Raw genomic sequence first — 24,049 nt, 5'->3', positions numbered from 1 at the left:
CTGCACACAGGGTTAGATTGAAGGCGAAGGAGTTACAGTGTCTTTTGTGGAAAAATTGTGAAATACAGGCCAGGTGAGGTGGCTCACACCTGTAATCCTAGCACTCTGGGAGACCGAAGTGGGTGGATTGCTTGAGCTCACAGGTGTTCCAGACCAGCCTGAGAAAGAGTGAGCGAGACACTGTTTCAACTAAAAAATGGAAAAACTGAGGCAAGAGGATTGCTTGAGTCCTAGAGTTTGAGGTTGCTGTGAGCTGTGATGATGTCACTTTACCCAAGGTGACAGAGTGAGACTGTCTCTCAAAATAAAAATAATAATAAATAAAAATTGTAAACTACAGATGGTATATAGAAAAAGCAATCACTCATAAGCCCACTCTCTACGTGTTACACTGTTCACCTTTCCCTCTATTCTCTCGTGTTTCTGGGCATATGGGTATGAGATTTATTCTTTATAAAGTTGTGGTCACAGGTGCTATGGAGGGTAGCTTAACAAACTGCCGTTTGGGGGAACCTCATTTGATAACTAGTGTCAGGCTCCAATGCAAGCTTGATTTCTCCAGACAGGGCTGGTGACGAAGTGACACACCCGGTCTCCAGTCCTCTTTTTATAGACTCAGTACTCATTCATGCATTTATTCTTTCAGCAAATATTTCATGTACTCCTGCCACATGCCCCAACAGATAGGAAAAGCATGAGGCCCTCGTCCTCCGGAGCTTACTGTACAGAGGAGGTGGGTGGCAGCAGGATGCCACGGGGAGTACAGATAGATCCCCACCATGCCTTTGGATTTCAGAGGCATTTTCTGGAAGAAATGGACTGAAAGAGATTGTCACCCTTCTCTAATGACACAGTTAGTTTAAATGTAGTCAAGTTCATTCGGATAGAATACAAATGGAGGGTGGGTGTTGGTATAATGCTAAAAATACATTAATATCTTCTGAATTTTTTAAAATTTTACTTTATTCTGGTAAGAACACATGAGATCTACCCTCTTAACAATTGTTTAAATGTACAATACAGTATTGTCTACATTTGCAGTGTTGTGCAGCAGAGCTCTAAATCTTTCTTTACATATTGATTAGTTGTGTACACATTGATTAGTTAGCTTCCCATTTTACCAATCCCCCCAGCTCCTAGCCACCTCCATTCTTCCCTTTTATTCAATAAATGTGACTGTTTTAGATTTCACATGTAAGTGTAACCACGCTGTGTTTGTTCTTCTGTGACTGGTTTATTTCGCTCATCATCATGTCCTCAAGGTTCATCCATGTTGCTGTTTAGGGAAGAATTACCTTCCTTTCTAAGGCTGAGTGATAGTTTATTTTATGTATATACCACATTTTCCTTGTCTATTTATCCTTCCAAGGCCAGTTAGGTTGTTTCCTCATCTTGGCTATTGCGAATGGTGCTGCAGTGAACAGAGAGAACTAATAACTCTGAGACCCCAATTTTAATTCTATTCAATAAATACCCATATATATCTTGAATTAATTAATTAATTATTTAGAGGCAGAGTCTCACTATGTCACCCTCAGTAGGGTGCTGTGGCATCACAGCTCACAGCAATCTCAAACTCTTGGGCTTAAGCGATTCTCTTGCCTCAGCTTCCCAAGTAGCTGGGAATACAGGCACCTGCCACAACCCCCAGCTATTTTTTTTTTGTTGCAGTTGTCATTGTTGTTTAGCAGGCCTGGGCTGGTTCGAACCCACCTGCCTCAGTGTATGTGGCCGGTGCCCTATCCACTGAGCTATAGGCTCTGAGCCTATCTTGAATCTTTAAAGAACACCAACTTTGTTCCCATCTGCATTTCTTTTTAGCCTCATACTTCTTCTCGTAGTCCCTTCTTGAGTGTCGCCAATACTGTGACCTCTGTTTCCCTGCCTTTCCTGTGCTCTTCAGCCACGTGTTTCATCTTACTTACCCTTGCCAGCCTCTCAATGTAGCAACCTCTCCTCAGCTCCCCGCACACAAGGCATATCCCAGATTCCCACCTGTTTCCTAAAGGCTCTCTCTGCCCTGATTCCCCAGCCACAGCACCAAACACCTGACCATCTGTAGCACCCCTGACCTAACACCTCAACATTCATAAGTCCATTTATTGATACCTCCCCCAGCCCATTCTCTTTCCTTCTCATTTCCCTGTTTATCCAGACACTCAAGCCAGAAACCTCAGAATCATTAAAAATGTATATTTTATGTGAACAATTCTGAAAGGCCTAAAAATGATAGGAAAATCACCTTGGCATCCCCTGCTTTAAAAAACTGGAAAAGAGGGACTTGCAGTTCTGACCAAGACGGACTAAATACAAACTCATCCTCTCTCTCCCACTGATAGAACGTAAGGCCCTGTACAGCACATAGGAGGACTCTGAAAGGTGGATAGAGATGGTGCCCTCGGGAGATAGAGCAGGACCCTAGTGATGCCTCAGCAGCAAGTGTAGGCAGTGAAGCAGCACCTCCCTGCCCTGCTTCTGGGGGTACCAACAATCCCTGCAGGACAGAGCTCCTGGGACTCCCCCAGCCCTGCTCCTGCTGCACCCCACCATCACTAGCCCCTGCAGGACAGAGCTCCTGGGACTCCCCCAGCTCTGCTTGTACTGCACCCCACCATCGCCAGCCCCTGCAGGACAGAGCTCCTGGGACTCCCCCAGCCCTGCTCCTGCTGCACCCCACCATCACCAGCCCCTGCAGGACAGAGCTCCTGGGACTCCCCCAGCCCTGCTTGTACTGCACCCCACCATCACCAGCCCCTGACAGGGCACCAAGACAGAGAGTTTGTTTGACAGTCCTGGTCCTACTCCAGGTGAATCCCAGCAACAGAGCAGCAAAAACCCTCTTGGTGGCAGCATCCCTGCAGGATGGGGTTTTTTGGATTTTCTCATTCCTGTGCCAGGCAAATGCCAGCAACAAGCTGAAATTGCTTGCCTCAGCAGCAAGCGTAGGCAGTGAAGCAGCACCTCCCTGCCCTGCTTCTGGTGGTACCAACAATCCCTGCAGGACAGAGCTCCTGGGACTCCCCAGGAGTGTCTCTGGTGGAGCAGAACTCTTGACTCTCAACCCTACTCAAGATGAGGGCCAGTAATAAGTGGCCGGCCTCTCACCCCTGCTGAAGGTGGTGGCAGTAACCTCTGTGAGGCAGAGCTTCTTTTCTTTTCTTTTTTTTTTTTTGTAGAGACAGAGTCTCACTTTATGGCCCTCGGTAGAGTGCCGTGGCCTCACACAGCTCACAGCAACCTCCAACTCCTGGGCTTAAGCGATTCTCTTGCCTCAGCCTCCCCAGTAGCTGGGACTATAGGCGCCCGCCACAACGCCCGGCTATTTTTTTTTTTTTTGGTTGCAGTTTGGCCGGGGCGGGTTTGAACCCGCCACCCTCGTATATGGGGCCGGCGCCTTACTGACTGAGCCACAGGCGCCGCCCAGAGCTTCTTTTCTTTTTTTTTTTTGCAGTTTCTGGCCGGGGCTGGGTTTGAACCTGCTACCTCCGGCATATGGGGCCAGCGCCCTACTCCTTTGAGCCACAGGCGCCGCCCAGGACAGAGCTTCTTTAACCCTTTCAGCCAGGTGACCAGTAGCACCTATGTATGTGTCAGGCCCTTTTGACCCTCCAGACATTATCTCTGGAGAAACCCAGTGATGAAGCTGTACTCTCTCATCAGCACACACAATAGCGACAGGTGTGATGGTTGGTGATTCCTTTCTCTTGCCACTCTGCCTTGCCATGTCCCAGTCACAAGAATTTGCCACAGTGCAAAGAGACTAAACTTTGTCTTCCTAGCCAGGGAACCTCGGTGGTGGGAATTACAGAAAGTAATTCTGAGTAAATGATCCTCTAAATCTGTGTATGAAGTCCTGGGCTTGCCCTTGAGTTGCACATGTATGAAATTGACTAGAATGACCACAGCAAAACCTTCCAGGATTTTACTGGGTCTCAGCATAATATCAAAAACATCTAGGGTAAGAACCAAAGTTATCCAAAATACAAAGAAGCAGGAAAACCTATGACATTCTCAAGGAAAAAGGTTTTCAATGAGCACGAACCCTGAGAGGATCCAAATGTTAAAATTAATTTTGACGAAGGCTTTAAAGCAGGTATTCTACCACATTCCAAGAAGAGTGAGTGCTTTTGAAATGCATGGGAAGATAGAAATATTTCGTTTAAAAATATAGTAGCTATTAGGCCGGGGGCCGTGGCTCACACCTGTAATCCCAGCACTTGGGAGGCCGAGGTGGGTGGATTGCCTAAGCTCACAGGTTTGAGACCAGCCTGATCCAGAGCAAGACCCCATCTTTAAAAACAGTCATGTGGCCGTTGCCTGTAGTCCTAGCTACTTGGGAGGCTGAAGCAAGAGAATCGCTTGAGCCCAAGAGTTTGAGGTTGCTGTGAGCTATGACACCATGACACTCTACCAGGGGTGACAAAGTGAGACTCTGTCTCAAAAAAATAAAAAATAGTAGCTATTAAAAAGTAGAAATTTAGAATTAGAAAAGCTGGAGTAGCTGTCACACAAAGAAGATTTCAGGGAAAGGACAATTATAAAGATAAAATGGAAAATTGCATAATGATAATTTCAGTAACATTGGTGATTGATAATGGTCAATTTGCCAAGAATGCATAACAATCCTAAATATGTATGCTCTTAACAACAGGGCTTCAAAATACATGAAACAAAAACTGGATAGAATTGAAAGGGAAAATAGGCAAATCCATAGAAATACATAGAAACATTGATACCCCTCTCTTAGTAGTCAGGAAAATTAGCAGAAGAAAATCAAAAAAGATATGGAAATCTTGAACAGCATCATCTGCCAACTTGACCTAATTGATATTTATAGAACTCTCCACCAACCACAGCAAAATTCATGTGCTTTTCCAGAAGACATGGAACATTCACAGAGATAAACCAAATTCTAAGTCACCAAACAGCCCTTATTAAATTTAAAAGAATTAAAGTTGGGCAGCACTCATAGCTCAGTGGGTAGGGCAATGGCTACATACACGGAGGGTGGTGGGTTTGAGCCTGGGTCAGCTAAACAACAATAACTGCAACAAATAAATAGCTGGGTGTTGTGGTAGGTACCTATAGGCCCAGCTACTTGGGAGGCTGAGGCAAGAGGATCACTTAAGCCCAAGAGTTTGAGGTTGCTGTGAGCTGCGACACCATGGCACTCCACCCAGTGCAACAACTTGAGACTCTGTCTCAAAAAACATTAAAATTAAAATTAAAAATATTAAAAGAAATTAAATTACTTAAAGTTTGTTCTCTGCCCTTAATAAATTAAACAATTTGTTAACATATCTGAAAAATATCTGTAAAGATACTTGAAAAATTATCAAATATTTGAAATTAAACACTATATCGCTAAATAATACATGAGTCAAAGAGGATGTCTCAAGGAAAATTAGAACACTGAATTAAAATGAAAATAAAACATATTGGCACGCTTGGCCGCCCAACGTCACGGGAGCCGCACACACCAGACGAAGAGGAAAAACATGAAGAATGAAATTGCTGCTGTTGTCTTCTTTTTCACAAGGCTAGTTTGAAAACATGGTAAGTTGAAAAAAGAGGCAGTTGAGAGGTTTGCTGAGAAATTGACTCTAATACTTCAAGAAAAATACAAAAATCACTAGTATCCAGAAAAACCATCAAAAGGACAGGCGTACAGATGCATTCGTGTCAATAAGTTTCAGAGAGTTGATCCTGATGTCCTGAAAGCTTGTGAGAACAGCTGCATCTTGTATAGTGACCTGGGCTTGCCAAAGGAGCTGACTCTCTGGGTAGACCCACGTGAGGTGTGCTGTCGGTGTGGAGAGAAAAACAATGCATTCATTGTTGCCAGTTTTGAAAATGAAGATGAGAACAAGGATGAAATCTCCAAGAAGGTTACCAGGGCTCTTGATAAAGTTACCTCTGATTATCATTGAGGATCCTCTTCCTCAGATGAAGAAACAAGGAAGGAAGTGGAAGTGAAACCCAATTCGGTGACTGCAACACCAAGCCCAGTGTACCAGATTTCAGAACTGATATTCCCACCTCTTCCAGTGTGGCATCTGTTGCCCAGAAACAAGCCAGGAATGTACCGAGGGAATGGCCATCAGAACCACTACCCTCCTCCTGTTCCATTTGGTTATCCAAATCAGGGAAGGAAGAATAAACCCTACCATCCAATTCCAGTGACGTGGGAACCTCCTCCTGGAATGCATGGTGACCGGAATCACTGGGTTAATCCTCACATGTTAGCACCTCACTAGCTCCTTTCGATTTTGTTGGTGTCATGTTGAGAGAAAGGTAGAATAAACCTCACCATGCACTGAAAGTTAAAAGTTCATACTAGTAGCAGTGAAGTTAGATGGACCAAACCATCAAACTTATTTTTATAGAAGTTACTGAGAATAATCTTTCTTAAAAATATATATGCACTTTAGATATATTGATATAGTTTGGGAAACTTTATTGAAGTTAGTCAAGTGCCTGAGTTTTTGGCAAAGAATTAAAAATGTTTGCTTTGCAAAACACTGTGTTAAGAGGTTGAAAAGGCAGACTTCAAGAAAATACATGCAAACCGCACCTCCAACAAAGGACTAGTATTTAGACTATATTCTCAAAAATCAACAGTAAAACAAACCAATTAACAAATGGGCAAAAGACATGAACAGACATTTCACCAGAGAGGGTTTACAGATGGCATATAAGCACATGGAAACATCACGGCCATTAGGAAAACGCAAATTGAAACCCTGATGAGACACCATCATAACACCACAGCTTCATCCAGCTCTTTCTCAGGCACACTGCGGTCATAACCTCATCAATATGGACAGACGGTACAGGCACATGAATCCTTATTTTCTAATCAGAAAGATGCTATCCATCTTGGCTTGCAATTTGACCTTTTCATTGCACGATAAAGCCTAGGCATCTCTTCTGATCAGATGAGTTGCCCTTTTTTGTAGGGTTACACAGTGTGTACAGCACATTTTGTTTAATTTTCCCATCCTGGAGGGCGTTCTGCTTGGAGATATATATATTTTGTTTTGTTTTGTTTTTTTTTGTAGAGACAGAGTCTCACTGTACCGCCCTCGGGTAGAGTGCCGTGGCGTCACACGGCTCACAGCAACCTCCAACTCCTGGGCTTCTGCGATTCTCTTGCCTCAGCCTCCCGAGTAGCTGGGACTACAGGCGCCCGCCACAATGCCCGGCTATTTTTTTGTTGTTGTTGCAGTTTGACCGGGGCTGGGTTTGAACCCGCCACCCTCGGCATATGGGGCCGGCGCCCTACTCACTGAGCCACAGGCGCCGCCCGGAGATATATTTTTTCTTCTTGCTGACAGTGCTGCAGTAACCACTCTTGTCCATTTTATCTCTGTGTATTCACACTAATGTTCCTCTAGTTCTAGAAGCAGACTTTCTGGCTGTCAGGGCACGTGTGGTTTTAATTCAATAGAGAACTTCAAATTACTCTTCGTGAAGGTTATCTGGTTCACACTTTTTCCTGCAGAATGGAGACTGTCCACCTCCTCATCAGTAGTAGGTACTGTCAGTCTTTCTTATCCCTTCCAATCTGATGGTTGTTCAGCAAGTTCTGGCCGTGCTACCATGCAGTGACCTCATCCTCCCCTGTCCCAACGCCAGCTTCCTCTTTACCCTGATGCCTATAGTGCCTGCTCCCTCCAACTCTCCACTCACCCTCCCTTCCTAAGCCATGGGTGCAACCACAGAGCTTTCTTCGAAAAACTCTCCATGCTTTCCCATCATATATAAAATAAAACGAGGTAAGGCATTTAAGGCTTTTTAGATTCTGTCCAAAATTGACATTTCTGCTTCTCTTAAGTTCCTCAGCCACCTCTCCAGTCTCTCTGGTTCTCTCCGTCAACCCTGCCCCTGCCACCAGCTCCCTGGCCCTCCACATACCCTTCTGCCAGCATTGTGCTCACTTCACCTGAGCCCTGAACTGGATCCTGAGCTCCTGAGCACATCCAGGGTTTTTATTTCTCTGTTGAGCACCTGTACTCATGCCCAGGGGCTCCTGGCCTGCAGTCTGTGGGGGGAGGTCCTCGGGCCAGCCTATGTCTACATGACCTGAGCTGGGTACAGGGACAAGGGAGGAAAGCCAGCCAGGCAGGGGACTGTGGGGTGAGACTGAAGAGCATGGATCTGGAGGTGTTAATCTGAAGAGCACCCTGGGGGTCTGTGCGGTTCTGACCAAGTTGAGTTTCTTAACCTCTGAGTCATAATTTCCTCCTGTGTAAAATGAGGTTATTAGTAATCACAGTACATAGGGCAGCCAAAGCACTTTAACTGCAAAGTGTGCTACAGTTTTGTAGCATACAGTCATACTTTCCCAAGCATTTACAAAATATCCTCATCTTGGCTGCATAGCACACTAGGTGAGGATGGGCTTCTCCTTGTCCTGATTTTGATGAAGGCACCAGCACGTGGATATAAGATACCAGAGAATCTCTGAGAGTTAGCAGCCACTCACACCCCATCTGGGAATAGACACTGGGACGGGAGGGATAAAGGGGATTTGGAGAGCGCAGCTTCAGTTCTGGGAGCCCCCAGCTCAGCAGGGATGGAACTAGGGGGACTTCCCTCACCAGAGTCGACCAGGGGGCTCCTGTGGGACTTTATGGGAAGTTGGACATGTGTGCCCTGCAGTTGAGCGACACGAGGGATGGTGCTGAACTCAGACCACCTATGGCCATGGGGGAGATAGGGCTGCATGACGACCCATCGGTGTTCCCAGAGCTCTGCCTGATGGGTCAGCTGAAAGGACAAGGGACACCATGGAGCACAGTTGCAGCCAGAGAAGCCCAATGGTGGGCAGGACTTCCTCGCATCAGTTACAGGCATCTGCCAGGCCCAGACAGGAAAAGCCACTATGGCAGTGGCGCATGCCAGTCGAAGGAGAGTCCTGACGATCCTCTCCCCTTCTGCTTCCCAGACCCTCTGCCTTTGGGAAAGGAGTCTTCACCCCCGCTCAGACACCCTGCATTTAGGTGCACATAACCTGTCTCAGCTCAGAGGCTACAAGTTCTAATTACTAAATTAAAACTAATTGCAACTAAGGTGACCCATGGTGACTGCTGAGAGAGCCCAGGCAGGTCTTGGGAGTTTGCCTTTCTGCATCTGGGGTCATGATTGAGCAGTGCTTTGTTCTGTCAACCAGACCTGCAGGTGCAGTTCACGTGCTGGGGACAGACCGGCGGTGCCATCCCTGCTTGGCTGCAGGGTGCCACTTCTCAGGGATGGCATCAGTGTTTTCTCCAGGGCAGCTGTTAACCCCATTCAAGGGGCTAAAGCCCCCTGTGCGCTCACCCCAGGGCGGTTTGAAGAAGGGAAGGAAGTAGCTTCATGACAAAGGAGGAAGGAGCTCCAAGCCCATCTGAGCAGAGCATGAGCAGGCCTGCGGATGGGTGACTTGGAAGGTCGGGGCTCTGTTGGTTAAAGGAGGGCCCACCAGGCTTGGAGGAGGGTCCAGGGTGTCAACCCAGTTCTCAGAAACTGGGCCATTTTGTCAGGTGGGCATTTTGTATTAGCCAGAAGGGGGATGTCATCTCTTCAGGGTTCCCACAGGCAGGAGCCCAGAGCAGCATTGAGATTAGCAATCGGCAATGCTGGTTACACATCAGGGTCCCCTGGGAGTCTCCCCCCACAGATACTTGTGGATTAGCTTCTTGACAGTGGGTGTGTCCCGGACCATGAGAGAGTTAAGGTCTCCTCCCCACCCCCAAGAGTTTCTAATGTGTGGCCAGTGTTGAGAACCCCTGCTCTAGGGCAGCTGTGAATGTGATTGAGATGATGCCTCTGACTCAGTCCAGCTGGGATGATGGCAACACTGCTGGTCACACTTATGAGTAGTGAGGATCTGGGTCTGCACTGTCCAGTGTGGTACCACCAGCTGCATGTAGCTGTATAAATGTAAAGTTAAATGAATTAAGATTAAACTGAAAATTCAGTTCTTCAGGCACACCAGCCACATCTCAAGGGCTTAGGTGCCAAAGACGAGTAGTTGACAGCACAGAGAACGTTTCCATCAATCACAGAAAGTTCTACCGGACAGTGCTAATGTAGATAATGCCCTGTTTCAGGGCTGTCATTAGCAAACAGCATCCTTCTGAGACCCTGTAAAGGCTGCCGTCTTCCCAACATGTCTCAGGGCACCGTAAAACTTGCCTCCCTTTCGTCCATATGTCTGCGTCTCTTCCTGCATCAGCTTCCTGAAGTCAGGGTCTGCAGCAAATTTAGTAAATGGGTAGATAATTTCAACGATAGCCAATGGTTGTATATTAAGCACTTCCTAAGTGCCAAGCATCATGTTAAATGCTTTACATATTCATTTCCAACAACAGTCCTATTGAATAAATAGGAAAGCTAAAACTTAGATCTAAGAGTTACCTAAGGGACACAGCTAATAAACTGGAGGTGACTTTGGGGCCACTTAGACTAACTCTGTAGCTGCTGCTCCTCATTTTTGTGCTCTGTCGTGGTGGTTGTCAACTGGGAGCGGTTTTATCCCCCTGAAGACATTGGCAGTGTCTGGAGACATGTCTGTCCTAAGTGTGGGAAGGGTGAAGGGAGGGAGTATGACCAGCATCTGGTGGGTAGCGATGCTGAGCACCGTACAGCGCGCACGACAGCCCCGTGCCAGGGAATCCTCCAGCCCAACACGTCGGTAGTGCTAAGGTTGAGTGACCCTGTCATTCACCACTCAACAAATCAGTTATAATGGGGAAAGTAATGGGGTCACACCCTTGATAGAAGTGGGTATGCGATATAGTGAATGAAGGTAAGAGATTTAAAGGTCTGTGCTCAAATCCCAGCATTGTTACCTATTGGCCGAGTGACCCTGGACAGGTCACCTTACTCCATGAGACTCAGTAGTCCTGCGCTTAAAATGGAGATTAGACATATCCTTACATTATAAGGAGGGTTATTGAGGGTCATTATGAATATGATACTGCTCTAAAAATTAAGACTGAATAAACTTTAGCTGTTAGTGTTTCTTTGGTAGGGAGAAATTTCCCTAGCCTGGATGTGCCAAGTGCTGGGCAGCCGTGCCAGAAGTCAGGAAAAGAGCCAAAGCATCTGCCCTTGGGGTCCCACCAATAAACATAGCTGCACATCGGTGGCCAGATTCCTGGCCTCGCTGCACATATCCCAATCCAGATGTGATTCGCACAGTGATTTTTCTTTGTGAATGCCTTCTCACAAGTGCTACCTGTGAGCAATAGAGCCCTAAAACAGGAATAACTGGGGCTAAAACAACAAACAAACAGGGCAGACCCAGGACCCCCATTTGGGAAACCTAAGCAAACCCCTGCCCTGGGACAAGGACTGTTCCCCCACCTCCCCATTATGAACATGCAAAGCCGTAAGGCCCTGTACACACAGCCGTTGGGAAACTCTCTGACTCCATCGGCCTTCTCACGTGGACTGAATAGTTGTAGAACTACGGTGTGTGGCAAATTCTTGTCATTGTTTGAGTGCACCATATGTGGATGAGCGTGTGGAAGATGCTTCCTAGAACCTAAAATGAGGAAAAAGGTGTCATCTCAGCCCTTACTGGCCCTTACCTCCTGTGACATACACAGTGCTACCAGGGCCATTTCAAGCCTTGGTGGCTTTTTTCCCTGCCATGTTCTGCCTGGTTCTGAGTACCCACTGGGAAATTCATACCACAGAGAGCCTGGCCCGCTTGGCCCAGGGAAGCAGCCCCAGCTGTGCCTCCTGGAGCGGGTAAATGGGGACAGTTGGGTCCCCAGCGGTCCCATGCTTGTGGCTGGGAAAGAGACTTCCACACAGAGCAAATGTCCTTCCCAAGAGCTGTTTCACCAGGAGGCTATAAAGTGAGTCTGTGTAGAGAGGCCCAGGCTGAGTTGTAGAGTCCCATTGAGGAGAGGAGATGGAGGCAGCAGTTTGTGAAGGTGAGTGAGGCCAGAGCCCCAGGGTGCATTTGACACACACAAGGGCAAGTGACCAGAATGGGAAGGGCATTATCTACCTGAGCAAAGGCAGAGGTGTCGTTCTCAGGGTGTCCCTGGGCACCTTGTCTAATTGCAGTGGAAACAGCTCCGTGGTGCACACTTGCCTCATTTCTCTATGTGGATGGGGAGCTAGACTCTTCGTCCTGGTTACTCTGGAGCACCTGGTGAGTAATGCCTTAGAGGGGTTTTGTTCTTGTTTGCATATTTTTACTTTTTATTGGTAAGAATAAATGTACATGCAGCAACTTGCACACAGGTCATTTGTGCAGAGCTTGATGAATTTCCGTACATGTGCCACCAAAGAGACAGAGGAAAGCCAGCATCCAAGAGTTTCCTTGTGCCCCCTTCCAGTGGGTGCTGGGACTCACCCCACAGTTCCCACTGTGCTCCCCTTCCAGTGGGTTCTGGGACTCACCCCAGAGTTCCCACTGTGCTCCCCTTCCAGTGGGTTCTGGGACTCACCCCAGAGTTCCCTCCGTGCCGCCTTCCAGTGGGTCCTGGAATTCTGGAACTCACCCCAGAGTTCCTCTGTGCCCCCCCTTCAGTGGTTTTTGGAACTCACCCCCAAGTTCCCTCCACACCCCCTTTCAGTGGGTTCTGGGACTCACCCCAGAGTTCTCTCCGCGCCCCCTTTTAGTGGGTTCTGGGACTCACCCCAGAGTTCCCTCTGGGCTCCCGTTCAGTAGGTTCTGGAATTCTGGAACTCACCCCAGAGTTCCTCTGTGCTCCACACCCCTTCAGTGGGTTTTGGAACTCACCCTCAAGTTCCCTCCATGCCCCCATTCAGTGGGTTCTGGGACTCACCCCAAAGTTCCCTCCGTGCCCCCATTCAGTGGGTTCTGGGACTCACCCCAAAGTTCCCTCCGTGCCCCCATTCAGTGGGTTCTGGGACTCACCCCAAAGTTCCCTCCGTGCCCCCATTCAGTGGGTTCTGGGACTCACCCCAAAGTTCCCTCCGTGCCACCTTTCAGTGGGTTCTGGGACTCACCCCAGAGTTCCCTCCGTGCCGCCTTCCAATGGGTCCTGGAATTCTGGAACTCACCCCAGAGTTCCTCTGTGCCCCCCCCTTCAGTGGTTTTTGGAACTCACCCCCAAGTTCCCTCCATGCCCCCTTCCAGTGGTTTCTGGGACTCACCCCAGAGTTCCCTTCATGTCCCACCGCACCACCACCACCCCCCGCTTCAATGGGTTCTGGGACTCACTCCTGATTGTGCACTGTGTGTTTGTTGGCTGTTGAAGGACTCTCTAGTCCTGATGGCTCTTGGAGGAGAGCCTGTTTGCATCCACTAGAGAGAGAGATTCATAAAATCCTTTCTGTTTGTAGACTGAGCCTCTCCTGTGGGGGCTGGCACCTGCTGGGCAGTCACCAGGTACAGTCCATTCTCACTGTCTAAGGAAGTTAAGTTCTGGGAAGTTGCTGTAACCCTAACTTAGCATGGACTGAGCCATAGCTCCTAGAGGAAAGACAAAGTTAGGTTCCTTTGAACCTCTGGTCACAACCTCAGTAGATCAACATATAACTTTGTTTTATGTGTACGTCTGTTTAAAGGCACCTTGTTTAGTAGGTATTGTTGATTTGTTGATGCTGAACACAGCCAGTGGTACTATAACTCATGCAGTCTGACAAGACATTATCTCCATAAGGCACATCCCAGCCTCCTGGAGCTTAGCAACACAGGACAGTACTTCAGTACTGCCTTTAGGGGCCATTTTAAACAGGGAAATCACCAAGAAAAAAGACTCAAAATATGGCACTAAGTAGACGGCAAAAAGTTTAAGAGGTGAAACAAGAAGGCAGAGGGTTGCCCTGTTTGACCTTAGCTGGGAGCGTGCACACTGGACACCTCAATTTTTTTGCTCCTTGTGCATGTCTGCATATGACCATGAAAACATAGCAGTTTGGGAATTCTTTTTCTGGAACAGCATCGGAGCTGTCCACATACAAGATCTGACAATTAAGTTTGTGAGCTTGTTTTGAAGGGTAGACTAGGCGCTGGTGCCAGTGCATGGTTTCCTGAGGGGAGTACTTGGAAGGCGATGGTGGTGATATTCCGCAGTGAGGTGTGTAATTCTCTGTCTAGCTGGCTGTGGCAGAGGACCTGGTGGGCAGGCAGAACCAGGACTGTCACTCTATTTATTGAAGCACTGAGGCACGGTCGACTGTGCTGGCTTCAGCTAGTTATGAGAACTGGTGATGATGCATCCGCTTTAGATTAGAAGTCTTGGAGAACAAACTCAGGCCTCTCCTCCCATGAAGAATGTTTAAGGACCTGGGAAGGGGCTCTTGATGTGTATTTATAAGATGATAGTGTAACAGGGAAAAATTGGAAGTAGCGTGCTAAAGTGTTGACATAGCTCCCTTGGATTGTTGATTTATAGGAAGATTTTCTCTCTTTCTTTGTAATTTTATCTACTTTCTAAATCTGTATAATGTGCATATGTACTTTTATAAACAAGAAAGAAATTTTATGAAAGGAAGGTTTTAAAAGTTGCTGCTTCACGGGCGGCGCCTGTGGCTCGGTGAGTAGGGCGCCGGCCCCATATGCCGAGGGTGGCGGGTTCAAACCCAGCCCCGGCCAAACTGCAACAAAAAATAGCCGGGCGTTGTGGCGGGCGCCTGTAGTCCCAGCTGCTTGGGAGGCTGAGGCAAGAGAATCGCGTAAGCCCAAGAGTTAGAGGTTGCTGCTCAGGAGGCTGAGGCAAGAGAATCGCGTAAGCCCAGGAGTTGGGGGTTGCTGTGAGCCGTGTGACGCCACGGCACTCTACCCGAGGGCGGTACAGTGTGACTCTGTCTCTACAAAAAAAAAAAAAAAAAGTTGCTGCTTCACAAAAGACAGCATATACCAAATTTTTTAGAGGCCCAGGAATCCTGCTGACCAGCTGTTGTGTTACCTTAGGCATCACATCTATTTTATTTTCTCAGGCAAAGGGTGTGGAACCATGGGAGTTTGCATTGTATGGGTCATTGTCTCTCTCTCAGAGGGGTTTTTGATGCGCCCAGGTTCCAGACTCACAGTTGTGTCCCAGGTGTCATATGGAGTGTGGTCCATCATTAGAGTCCCACCCTGACCCCTTAGCTGGTCATTACAGCAGTCTTTCTGAATGAAAGAAACAGTATTTTAAGGCTGAATTTTAATGGGCACCAGGAAAAAAAAAAAAAAAAAAGGAAAGAACCATTACCAATCAGTAAGTTGAATGAAGTGATCAGAGGGTCTGTCCCATGTAAAGGTGGTTGAATGTAGGGGTGGTTGAACATCTCTAGAAATGGTGTCGAGCTAAAGATCCCAGTGATTTATTTTAGGTCTTTTCAAATACAAATAGCCATAATGCCAAACATGGATCTGGAAATGTTGTCCTTTCTTTTTCTGGGAGTTCTGTGTGGGAGGGTATTTTAAAAGTGATGCATGGGCGTGGCTCCAGATGAAAAACCCGGCTAGCGTCTTGGGCAGCGAGTTCCTCGTCAGAGCTATCCAGGCTCTCTGTGACATCTACCATGTGCACAGAGGGGCAAAGTGCCATTCTGACAAGCAGGCTCCAGTCCACACTCGTGTGATTTGGGCCAGACTCCTCCACAGTGCAGCAGGCCTGGAGTGCAGCACAGGCAGGGCAGCCTCATTCAGACCCTGCTGGCTCTCAGTAGATGCCAGACATGGAGATGACCAGGATGAGGCCCTGCCCTTTTGGGGCTTGTAAAGGCAGACAGGCACACACAGCATTAAGGTGTGGTCTGCTAGAACCCGTACGGACAGTGTCCTCAGGGACCCAAGAGTCAGCCTGACCACCTGGCCCAGTACCTGCTGTGGTCTTCTTACAGTGATGGCAGACAAGGGTTCATTTTCATGGCAGAATGGCTCCCTGGCTTACCCGTCACGTCCAGGGTAAGATTTTACTGACATCCCTGTTCAAGTGACAGTCCTGGAAACAATATCAGTAACTCCAGTAACAACACACACAAGTGCCAGGCACTGAGCTACCTGCTTCCCCTGGATTAGCTCATGGAATCCTCACAGCGCAATGGGAAGTGTAGGTAGGGGACTAGCTCATAGAATCCTCACAATCTCACTGGGAGGTATAGATAGGGAACTGTCTCTGAATCTTCACCACCACATTGGAAGGTGTGAATACTGCTATTTTGCTCATTATACACTGAAATCTTAAATTCTCGGGTTCTAGAATTTTCCCTAGAGCGTGTTGCTGAGGCCCTAAAGCTGACTCTGCAGGCCCCAGGGCCACACCATTAGCCTTCAGTTCCCCAAGGGAGGAAACGTTTTTTTTTTTCAAGACCACATTCCACTGAACCCAACACAAGGACCGGATCTCTTGGAAATTAGTGCTTGAACAATATACTTTCCAAAATAAGTTTGTGAAGAAGGGGAGCACGTTAAGGAGAAGGAAGGAAGGAATCTGGAGAAGAGCAAACTTACCCTGTGCTCCTTTGAAGGGATCCTAGCCTTTAACAACAACAAAAATTATTTTCTCTGTTCAAAAGTTGTTTTCCTATGAGATGAAATTAGGGTGAGCTTTGTGGCTGAGGTGGCTTCCTGCACCTGCAGCGTGTGCCTTCCAGAAGTGTGACACTGTGTTTCCTGCCTTTCTTAGCAGGGGCTCTTCCAGACTCTTGGCAGAGGGGATCACATGGGTCCAGACGCTAAGTGCTAGTCTGGGAGACACGCTCGTGAGCTGTCTGTTGCAAACCCAGGTGCACTGACAGTTTAAACCCGTTGTTATTTATGAGGAGAAATTGAGATGTGAGCCCCTTAGCCAAATCCCCAAGAGATTAAGGTTGTCTGTGTATTGAGGCAGGAAGAGGTAAACAAAGGAGTGTTTTCAGCTGATTTTGTCTGAACGGATGCCATATCTACATTATCCTGGGATTAATGGCATTTTTAACATGTTTAATCTCAGAAGCTATTTTATGGTGCGGCCTGACCCTGAATGTTTATGCTTTAGAGCGGTCACGTTGTAAGGTCTTTAACCCCCAGAGCCTGCCTTATCCTGCACCTTGCTGTGTCTCAATCCCTTCTCCTGCCCTCCCCAGGCTGAGAATGGCCCAGACCCCTGATCCTGTGCCCCTAGTGTGGGTGTAGAGGCCACCTAGACCTTCTGCCACAGAACAGAATGGCTTGTCACCCAGCTGCTCTGACTGTGCTTACCTGGGACAAAGACGCAACTTGCCTGAGGCATGGCATTGTGGGAAATGATGCTCGGCCCATCACCCCTTTCTCAGCTTTCCTGTTGAGAGGCTCCCGTGGAATCTCAGGCCTCTGAACCACAGTAGAGCAGGAGAGTGGTTTTTTTCTTCCTCCTGTCTAGACCCCTGTTCACTGCTCCTGCACACCCACAAGGCTGTTCCTGGGCAGTCTCTGTGAAGGGGTCTCAGGGTCTCAGGGGGCTTTGGCCCATATGCATTCCTGAAAAGGAAGAAGGTGGGAAAGAAGAGAGTATGAAATACAAGGAAAGGCCAACACTCAGGGGGAAAGAGACAGGAACCAAAAAAGAGAAACTGTGGAAAGATCTTGGCTATATGCTTGGCCCAGCGTTGGGTGACCCTGCCCTCGTAGGCTGCCTTATTTCACTCGCCACAGCCTGGCACAGCGGGGGTGCTTACTCAGTCCTGTGGGTCTGCGCATGGACACAGACGCACACGTGCACACTCAGCACAGCTGGAAACATTACTACTGCACAGATGGGCGATGCAGCAGGTGGCCCTCCTGTGCTGGGGATGGGATTCTGCCAGCACACTCTTGATAGAAAGGAAGGAAAAATTACCTCTTGTCAAACTCAAGCTAGTTGCATTATTTGCGACACTGCAGTTCCCATGAGCAAACTGGAAGGGAGGATATGATTTGCCACAGGTCCCCTGAGATGTCAGCCTTGGGCATGGACCCTGGGGGTCTCCTTCTTTGCCCACCTTTGGGGTCCGCAGCTTCTTTCTAGGGCCTCCTCTTACTGTGGTCCCCAGGAATGCTGCAGGTGCCATTCCAAATAACCTTCTCTGCTGATTTGAAAAGTATTTCTTTTTGTTCAAATAGAATTGTCCAAGTGTACAGCATAAGGAATGTGTCTTGTGCCCTCACGGTAGGAAGGGATCCCAGTGTCAGGAGCCTGACACTGAGCTGCAGGGAGGCCTGGGAGTCAGCCAGAGCTCTCCAGATGTGCTGGTGCTGCCTTGGCATTTAACAGCTGCCGTTCTGCCTCTAATTTAAAACCCAAGGTGGAAATTTTCCCTTCCTGCACACTTGATCTTAACAGAATTATTCAGAGTACGGTGTTGACTGAGGCAGTAAGTTTAAGCTGTAGTGAAATCCCCATCTCCAGTCAGCAAAGGGCACCTGACCAGCACACACCTGGGAGGAACTGAAAGGAACCAGGACTCAGACACCTCAGATCAGCAGGGAGCAGAGGGCATGATGGTCACTGTGTGTAGAGAAAAGATCAAAGGAGAGAAGAAAGGAGCCTTTTAAGAAAAAAGTAAAACTCCAGAAAGAGGCTATCAGGACACTGTGGAACTCTTCCTGAGAGTAAGGGATGAGACATAGACTTTATATAAAAATGCAGCCACCTAGCACCTTCCACGTGCCAATTACTGGGTTCTCTGGACAGGAATGAAATTTCACTGTAAATGAGCCAGAATTTGAACTATACCTGGTACATAGTCTGTGGCATGTTTTTGTTTGCAGATATGTGCTTAGTGAACCAAAGGCACACATCAGTGGAGTAAAGGGCCACCTAGCAAAATGTCTAGTGCCCAGTGCAGTAGGGCAAGCGTCTCAAGAGCATTACCAAAGAATTAGGAGAGAAGATGTGACATGCGGGGCCCTGGTGGACAAGCCCTTATCACCTCACCTGGACTGTGGCCACAGCTTCCCTCTCAGCTTCCCAGCCTCTCACCAAAAGTCAGACTCTCCACTAAACCTCCAGACAGTGGCTGTGGCCTAAAACCACTGAGGCTCCTCGTTATGGACAGAAAATCAAAGGCAGACGAGCATCGGCGCCCACCTCCTCAGTCTGCCCCCTCTGGCAGGGCCTTGCCTGTGCCTGCCCCAGCCCCCAGCCTGGAAGATTTGTTTTCCTCCTCCAGGTCCCAGCCCCAGGCAGCACCCCAACCCCCACCCACTAGCATTAGTCCCTGTGTCCACAGAGCGTAATTTGTAAATTTTAGCGTTTTCCAGTTTCTACCACAGGTATTTGTGTCTAGTCTTCCCAACTAGACTTTGAGCTATTTGAAGGGACAGTTTGTTTATTTTTCTGCCCCGGATTGAACACAATCCTTGCCCATAGCACATAGTGAATGATTGAATGAATGGACTGAGGAAGGAGAAGCAGGGGAGTAGGATGCCGGGCTCCAGCTCAGAGTAGAATGCAGGGCTGGACTGTATGGTGTAGGTTAGGGACAAATGAGGATTCCCAGGTTTGGAAGAAAAATTAGGTGGAGACCTGGACAAGGGTATAGGAGGCTGGAGGGCAGGCCCCAGGAGGCAGACAAAAGACAAGAGAACAATAGTGTGTCTACCACATTCAAGCACATTCAAGACTACATAATCAGGTAGTCTATACTGGTCCAAAATGACAGGATCATGTTAAAGAAATCTTATCTATGTATGTACTTATTTTTATCCCTTTCCAGAGAGGATTCCCTAAGAGAAAATTGGCTTTGAAATGCACATTAATCTTATAGGAGCAGTTGTATTTAATTTTTTTGTGGCTCTGACTGAAGGAGTATAATCTCTTTGATGCATCTTTAAAAAGAAAGCAAAGTTTCCTGAAGAAAAGTAATGGTCTCATCAAAGGGCCCCAGACCTATTTCCCCTACCATCCCGACTACCCTGAGTGCGAGCAGTGCAGTGTTCTCTGTGTGGGAGAAGCAAAAGGAAGAGGAAATAGGACTGTCTTGCATAACCTTATTCCTTTACCCCCAGATAAGGGCCTGCCCCCTCCAACAACAGGGCCTGGAGCAAACGGGCAGCCCGCCCCTCCCTGGATCACCATAGCTCGGCAGAAGCGTCGAGGGCCCCCGGACCAGCCACACAACCAGGAAGACAAGCCTGGGGCCCGGACCCTGAAGTCTGAACTTGGAAAGCAAGCCAAGCCACCCGATAGAACCCAGGTGCTTAGAGCAAACATTTTCTGTTTTTGTGCAGGAGGGAATAGCAGGCCAGGTCAGGGGCTGGGACCCCAGTGAGGATCACACACCCTGCATGGGCATCACAGAAACCATCACCTGTGATGGTTGCTGTTGTGGTCAAGGGCCAGTGAAGCAAAATCAATGATTTGCCAAGTTACAGCCTCCCTGGTGGGAAGCTGCCTGCCCTTCACATGTGCGGGCTATTAGGGACACAGAAGCGTGTGAGTCACTCAGGCAGTGGAGACAGCTCTCTGCTTCCGGCCTCCTAGGCAACGCACCTCAGCAACTAGAAAAATGGAAGGAGGTTAAAATAACTTGTGGGTTAGACACACGGTGAGGATATCAGCAGCTCCATCTCTGCTCATTGTGAGGTGAGGACCAAGCCTGGCTCTTGGTGCTGTGACAGCCGCCTGCTGGGGTTCCTTGTTTCCCACCTGGGGCTGCAGGGCTGGAATCTGAGTTCATTTTGTACTCTGGACTGGAAACAGCTTTCACCAACCCAAACAACTTTGCTTAGAAACAGTCCTGAGACTCACAGCTATTATATTCCCCCAGTAGCATCCATGGTAAATCCAGAAGTGTGTTCCCTGTAGGAGGAAGGGAGCCTGAGCCTGCAGCAGGACCTGCTTCCCTTCATTTTAACCTAAACTGCACCTATATCCAGACTTGAAGGCCCTCGTGCAGGCTTAGGGGGTTTGTAAAGGAAACAGTGACCAGTTGGGAGCACCAATGATCCTATCAACTGTTACAAAAATCACAAAACGTATTCCCAAACAGAATTCATTTTGATTTTCAAATGGAATTCCTGCTGTCCAGCCTCTGGGGCTGAGGCCAGGAGTGGGGACAGGGAAGAAGCCCTGAGGCAGGTGTGGGCCAGACTAAGGCTGAGCTTGGCTGAGCTCCCGCACTCAGCCAGCCTGATGTCAGCAAGTGGACACACCAGAGCTCTTCCCATGAAGGTGTCAGCGGCACAGTTCGTCTTGGGAGAGAAGCCTTGTGGCTTGTTCACTTGGGTTGTGTTTGCCCCCATCTGAGTCAGAAGTGGCTAGACAGTGTCTTTCTTATGTCCCTGCAGGAGCCTGTAAAACAAGCAGACTTTGTCCGTAGCAAGTCTTTCCTGGTGACCCCTGTGAAGCCTGCAGTGGACCGGAGGCGGGGGGCCGAGCTCGGCCTCCAGGAGGGGCTGCAGAGAGGGATCTCCCTGTCCCACCAGAACTTGGGTATGCAGTCTGTAAATACTATCAAACACTGAAATCATTTTCTGGATGGTTCCTACAGGTCTGGGGATTTTGGTCATTTTTCTGAATTATTTGCCATATTGAGTTTTTTACACAGCTTTTAATGAGATACAATTTGCCATAAATCTCACCCATTTTAAATGTACAGTTCATTAAGCATATGGTGAACCCATGAACAACATGGGTTTGAACTATGCAGGTTCACTTATAATATTTTTATAAATATTAAAATATATATTAAAACATTGTAATTTTTTTTTATTTTTTTTGAGACAGAGTCTTACCATGTCACCCTCGGTAGAGTGCTATGACATCACAGCTCACAGCAACCTCAAACTCTTGGGCATAAGCGATTCTCTTGCCTTAGCCTCCCAAGTAGCTGGGATTACAGGCACCCGCCACAATGCCTGGCTATTTTTTTGTTGTAGTTGTCATTGTTTTTTGGAAGGCTTGGGCTGGATTCAAACCTGCCAGCTCCAATATATGTGGCTGGCTCCCTAACCACTGAGCTACTGGCGCCAAGCCAAAAACATTGTAATTTTTTCTGTCAAAATTCAGATTGAAAACATTCTATTCTCAGGAATGAGAAATAGAAACCTGAGTCTCTGGAGGGCTGACCATCCATATGTGCTGGTCACACAAGTCTGGCCACAGAACCTGAGTATACTTGGATTTGGGTATACACAAGTGAGGGTGGTCCTGGTACCAATCCCCCACATATACCAAGGGAGAACTGCATATTTACAATGAGTGTATATCTGCAGAGTTGTACAACCATCATGATGGTCTAATTTTAGAATATTTCTTTTTTAATTTAATTTTATTATTAAATCATAGCTGTGTACATTAATGCGATCATGGGGCACCATACACTGGATTTATAGACCATTTGACATATTTTCATCACACTGGTTAACATAGCCTTCCTGGCATTTTCTTAGTTATTGTGTTAAGACATTTATATTCTACATTTACTAAGTTTCACATGTACCCTTGTAAGATGCACCAATTTTAGATTATTTCCTTCACACTAAAAAGAAACTTCACGCTCATTAACAGTTATTCTGCCCTCCCACCCTTAGCTCCAGGCAACTACTAATCTACTTTCTTTCTCTATAGATCTGCCATTTCTTACAAATGGAATAATAAAATACATGCTGTATTATAACTGGCCTCTTTCACTGAACATAGTGTTTTTGAGGTTTGTCTCTGTTGTTGAATGTACCAGTATTTCAAATTTTTATATATTTTTAATTGTGGTGTAAAAGGCATATAACAGAAATTTGCCATCTTGACCATTTTCAAGGGTACAGTTCAGTAGTTTTAAGTTTAGTGACACAGTCATGCAAACCCATCTCCAGAGCTCTTTCAATTTTATTCCAAAAATCTCTCCTCACTGCATTACCAGAACTGTTTGAGCCTGCCCTGAAGGATTTTTATCACATATATTATGTACTCTTTGCTTCAGTCTCTTTTTTCACATGTTTACATATTAATTTTGCATTTGAGAACACAGTTAAGACAGCAACATATATTTCACGAAATGTAAGCGTAATTAAGGGAAAATCCAAACTCACTCCTTTGTTTCTGTTTGCTTTGTCTCCTTCCTAGCAGCTCAATCTGCAGTGATGACGGAGAAGGAATTACATCAGCTGAAGAGAGCCAGTTATGCCAGTGCAGATCAGCCGTCCTGGATGGAACTTGCCAGAAAGAAATCTCAGGCTTGGAGTGACATGCCCCAAATTATAAAATAGGCTGACATTGTGCTGATAAAGCACGTCCACTACCTTGAAGGGACACTTAGTTAAAAACTGCCAGTAAATCATGGCAAACAAACTGTGAAACTGAAGATTGATTTTTATCATCTAGTTATGGTGAGCTCGGGGAAGAGGAAAGACCCAGGCAAAAACAAAAAGGATAAACACACAGCCATAACACTGGGCCAGGGGGGCCCAGAAACAAGAACAACATTGGGAAAAGTTCAGGAACAAGTTCCTGTGCCCCAAGGTGTGAATAGAAGTCTTTTAGTATTCCCTTCATAAAGAGGCCTCAGACAAGGAAGAAACCATAAAGGAAATTGGATGCATAGTAGGATGCCCTGCAAGACCAGAAGAGCAGCCATCCCCAGGGAACGGTGTCTGCACTTCCACTTGAGATCAGACCGAGTCTCTGGCCGCTGTCTTGCCTGTGGGTTCTGTCTTCTCCCTTCATGTTTACGACGAGGCATGACATTCATGGTAAAACAGGGATGCCGTTTCCAAGAGCAGCTATAAGACAATCTGTTTTCCTGAAGATAGCCACTTGGAGAAGGAGAGGAGGGAACATGGCAGGGTTCATCAATTCATAGACTGTTTCCAGCAATTTAAAAATTTTTAAACTTTTCCACTAGGCATCTGTGTCCTTAACTATTGCACAATGCATTGCCTGTTTAATAAAAGGTTTCAAACATGCCTCTGTATTTGCATAAATGTTGCTTCTGCTCACATTTAGAGAATACCACAAACATTGAGTTGAGTGGAGTCAATGAGGTTTCACGTCATATACCTCATTGAAAATCTCATTTGGGTTGATTTTAAAATTTGTGTTTCTGAATTTTTTTTTAATAGAAATTTTTGGTATTCATTTTTGGAAGAAGGAAGGTAATGTGGGTTTTTCCCCCTCTTTTCATATATTTGGTGCAACATATTACTATA

At 47.1% G+C, this 24,049-nt stretch overlaps 1 protein-coding gene and 1 pseudogene across 6 annotated transcripts in view; both read left to right on the top strand.

Annotated features, from left to right (window-relative positions):
- Positions 1 to 23,806, top strand: part of CRACDL (CRACD like) — a 137,425-nt gene extending 113,619 nt beyond the window's left edge. For 5 of the 6 annotated variants that reach the window (XM_053589450.1, XM_053589451.1, XM_053589452.1 and 2 more), the window contains 3 exons: positions 19,913 to 20,100; positions 21,194 to 21,338; positions 22,968 to 23,806. In XM_053589450.1, coding sequence (XP_053445425.1) covers positions 19,913 to 20,100; positions 21,194 to 21,338; positions 22,968 to 23,110 — 476 coding nt within the window. In that variant the 3' untranslated portion in view covers positions 23,111 to 23,806. The remainder of the gene's footprint in view (positions 1 to 19,912; positions 20,101 to 21,193; positions 21,339 to 22,967) is intronic. The other variant, XM_053589447.1, reaches the window with a different exon arrangement.
- LOC128584518 (protein BTG3-like) lies at positions 5,499 to 6,257 on the top strand (annotated as a pseudogene).
- Positions 23,807 to 24,049: the final 243 nt, after the last annotated feature.

The sequence above is a fragment of the Nycticebus coucang genome, chromosome 4 (genome assembly GCF_027406575.1).
Source record: "Nycticebus coucang isolate mNycCou1 chromosome 4, mNycCou1.pri, whole genome shotgun sequence".
Taxonomy (NCBI): domain Eukaryota; kingdom Metazoa; phylum Chordata; class Mammalia; order Primates; family Lorisidae; genus Nycticebus; species Nycticebus coucang.
This window is presented reverse-complemented; position numbering and strand designations above follow the sequence as displayed.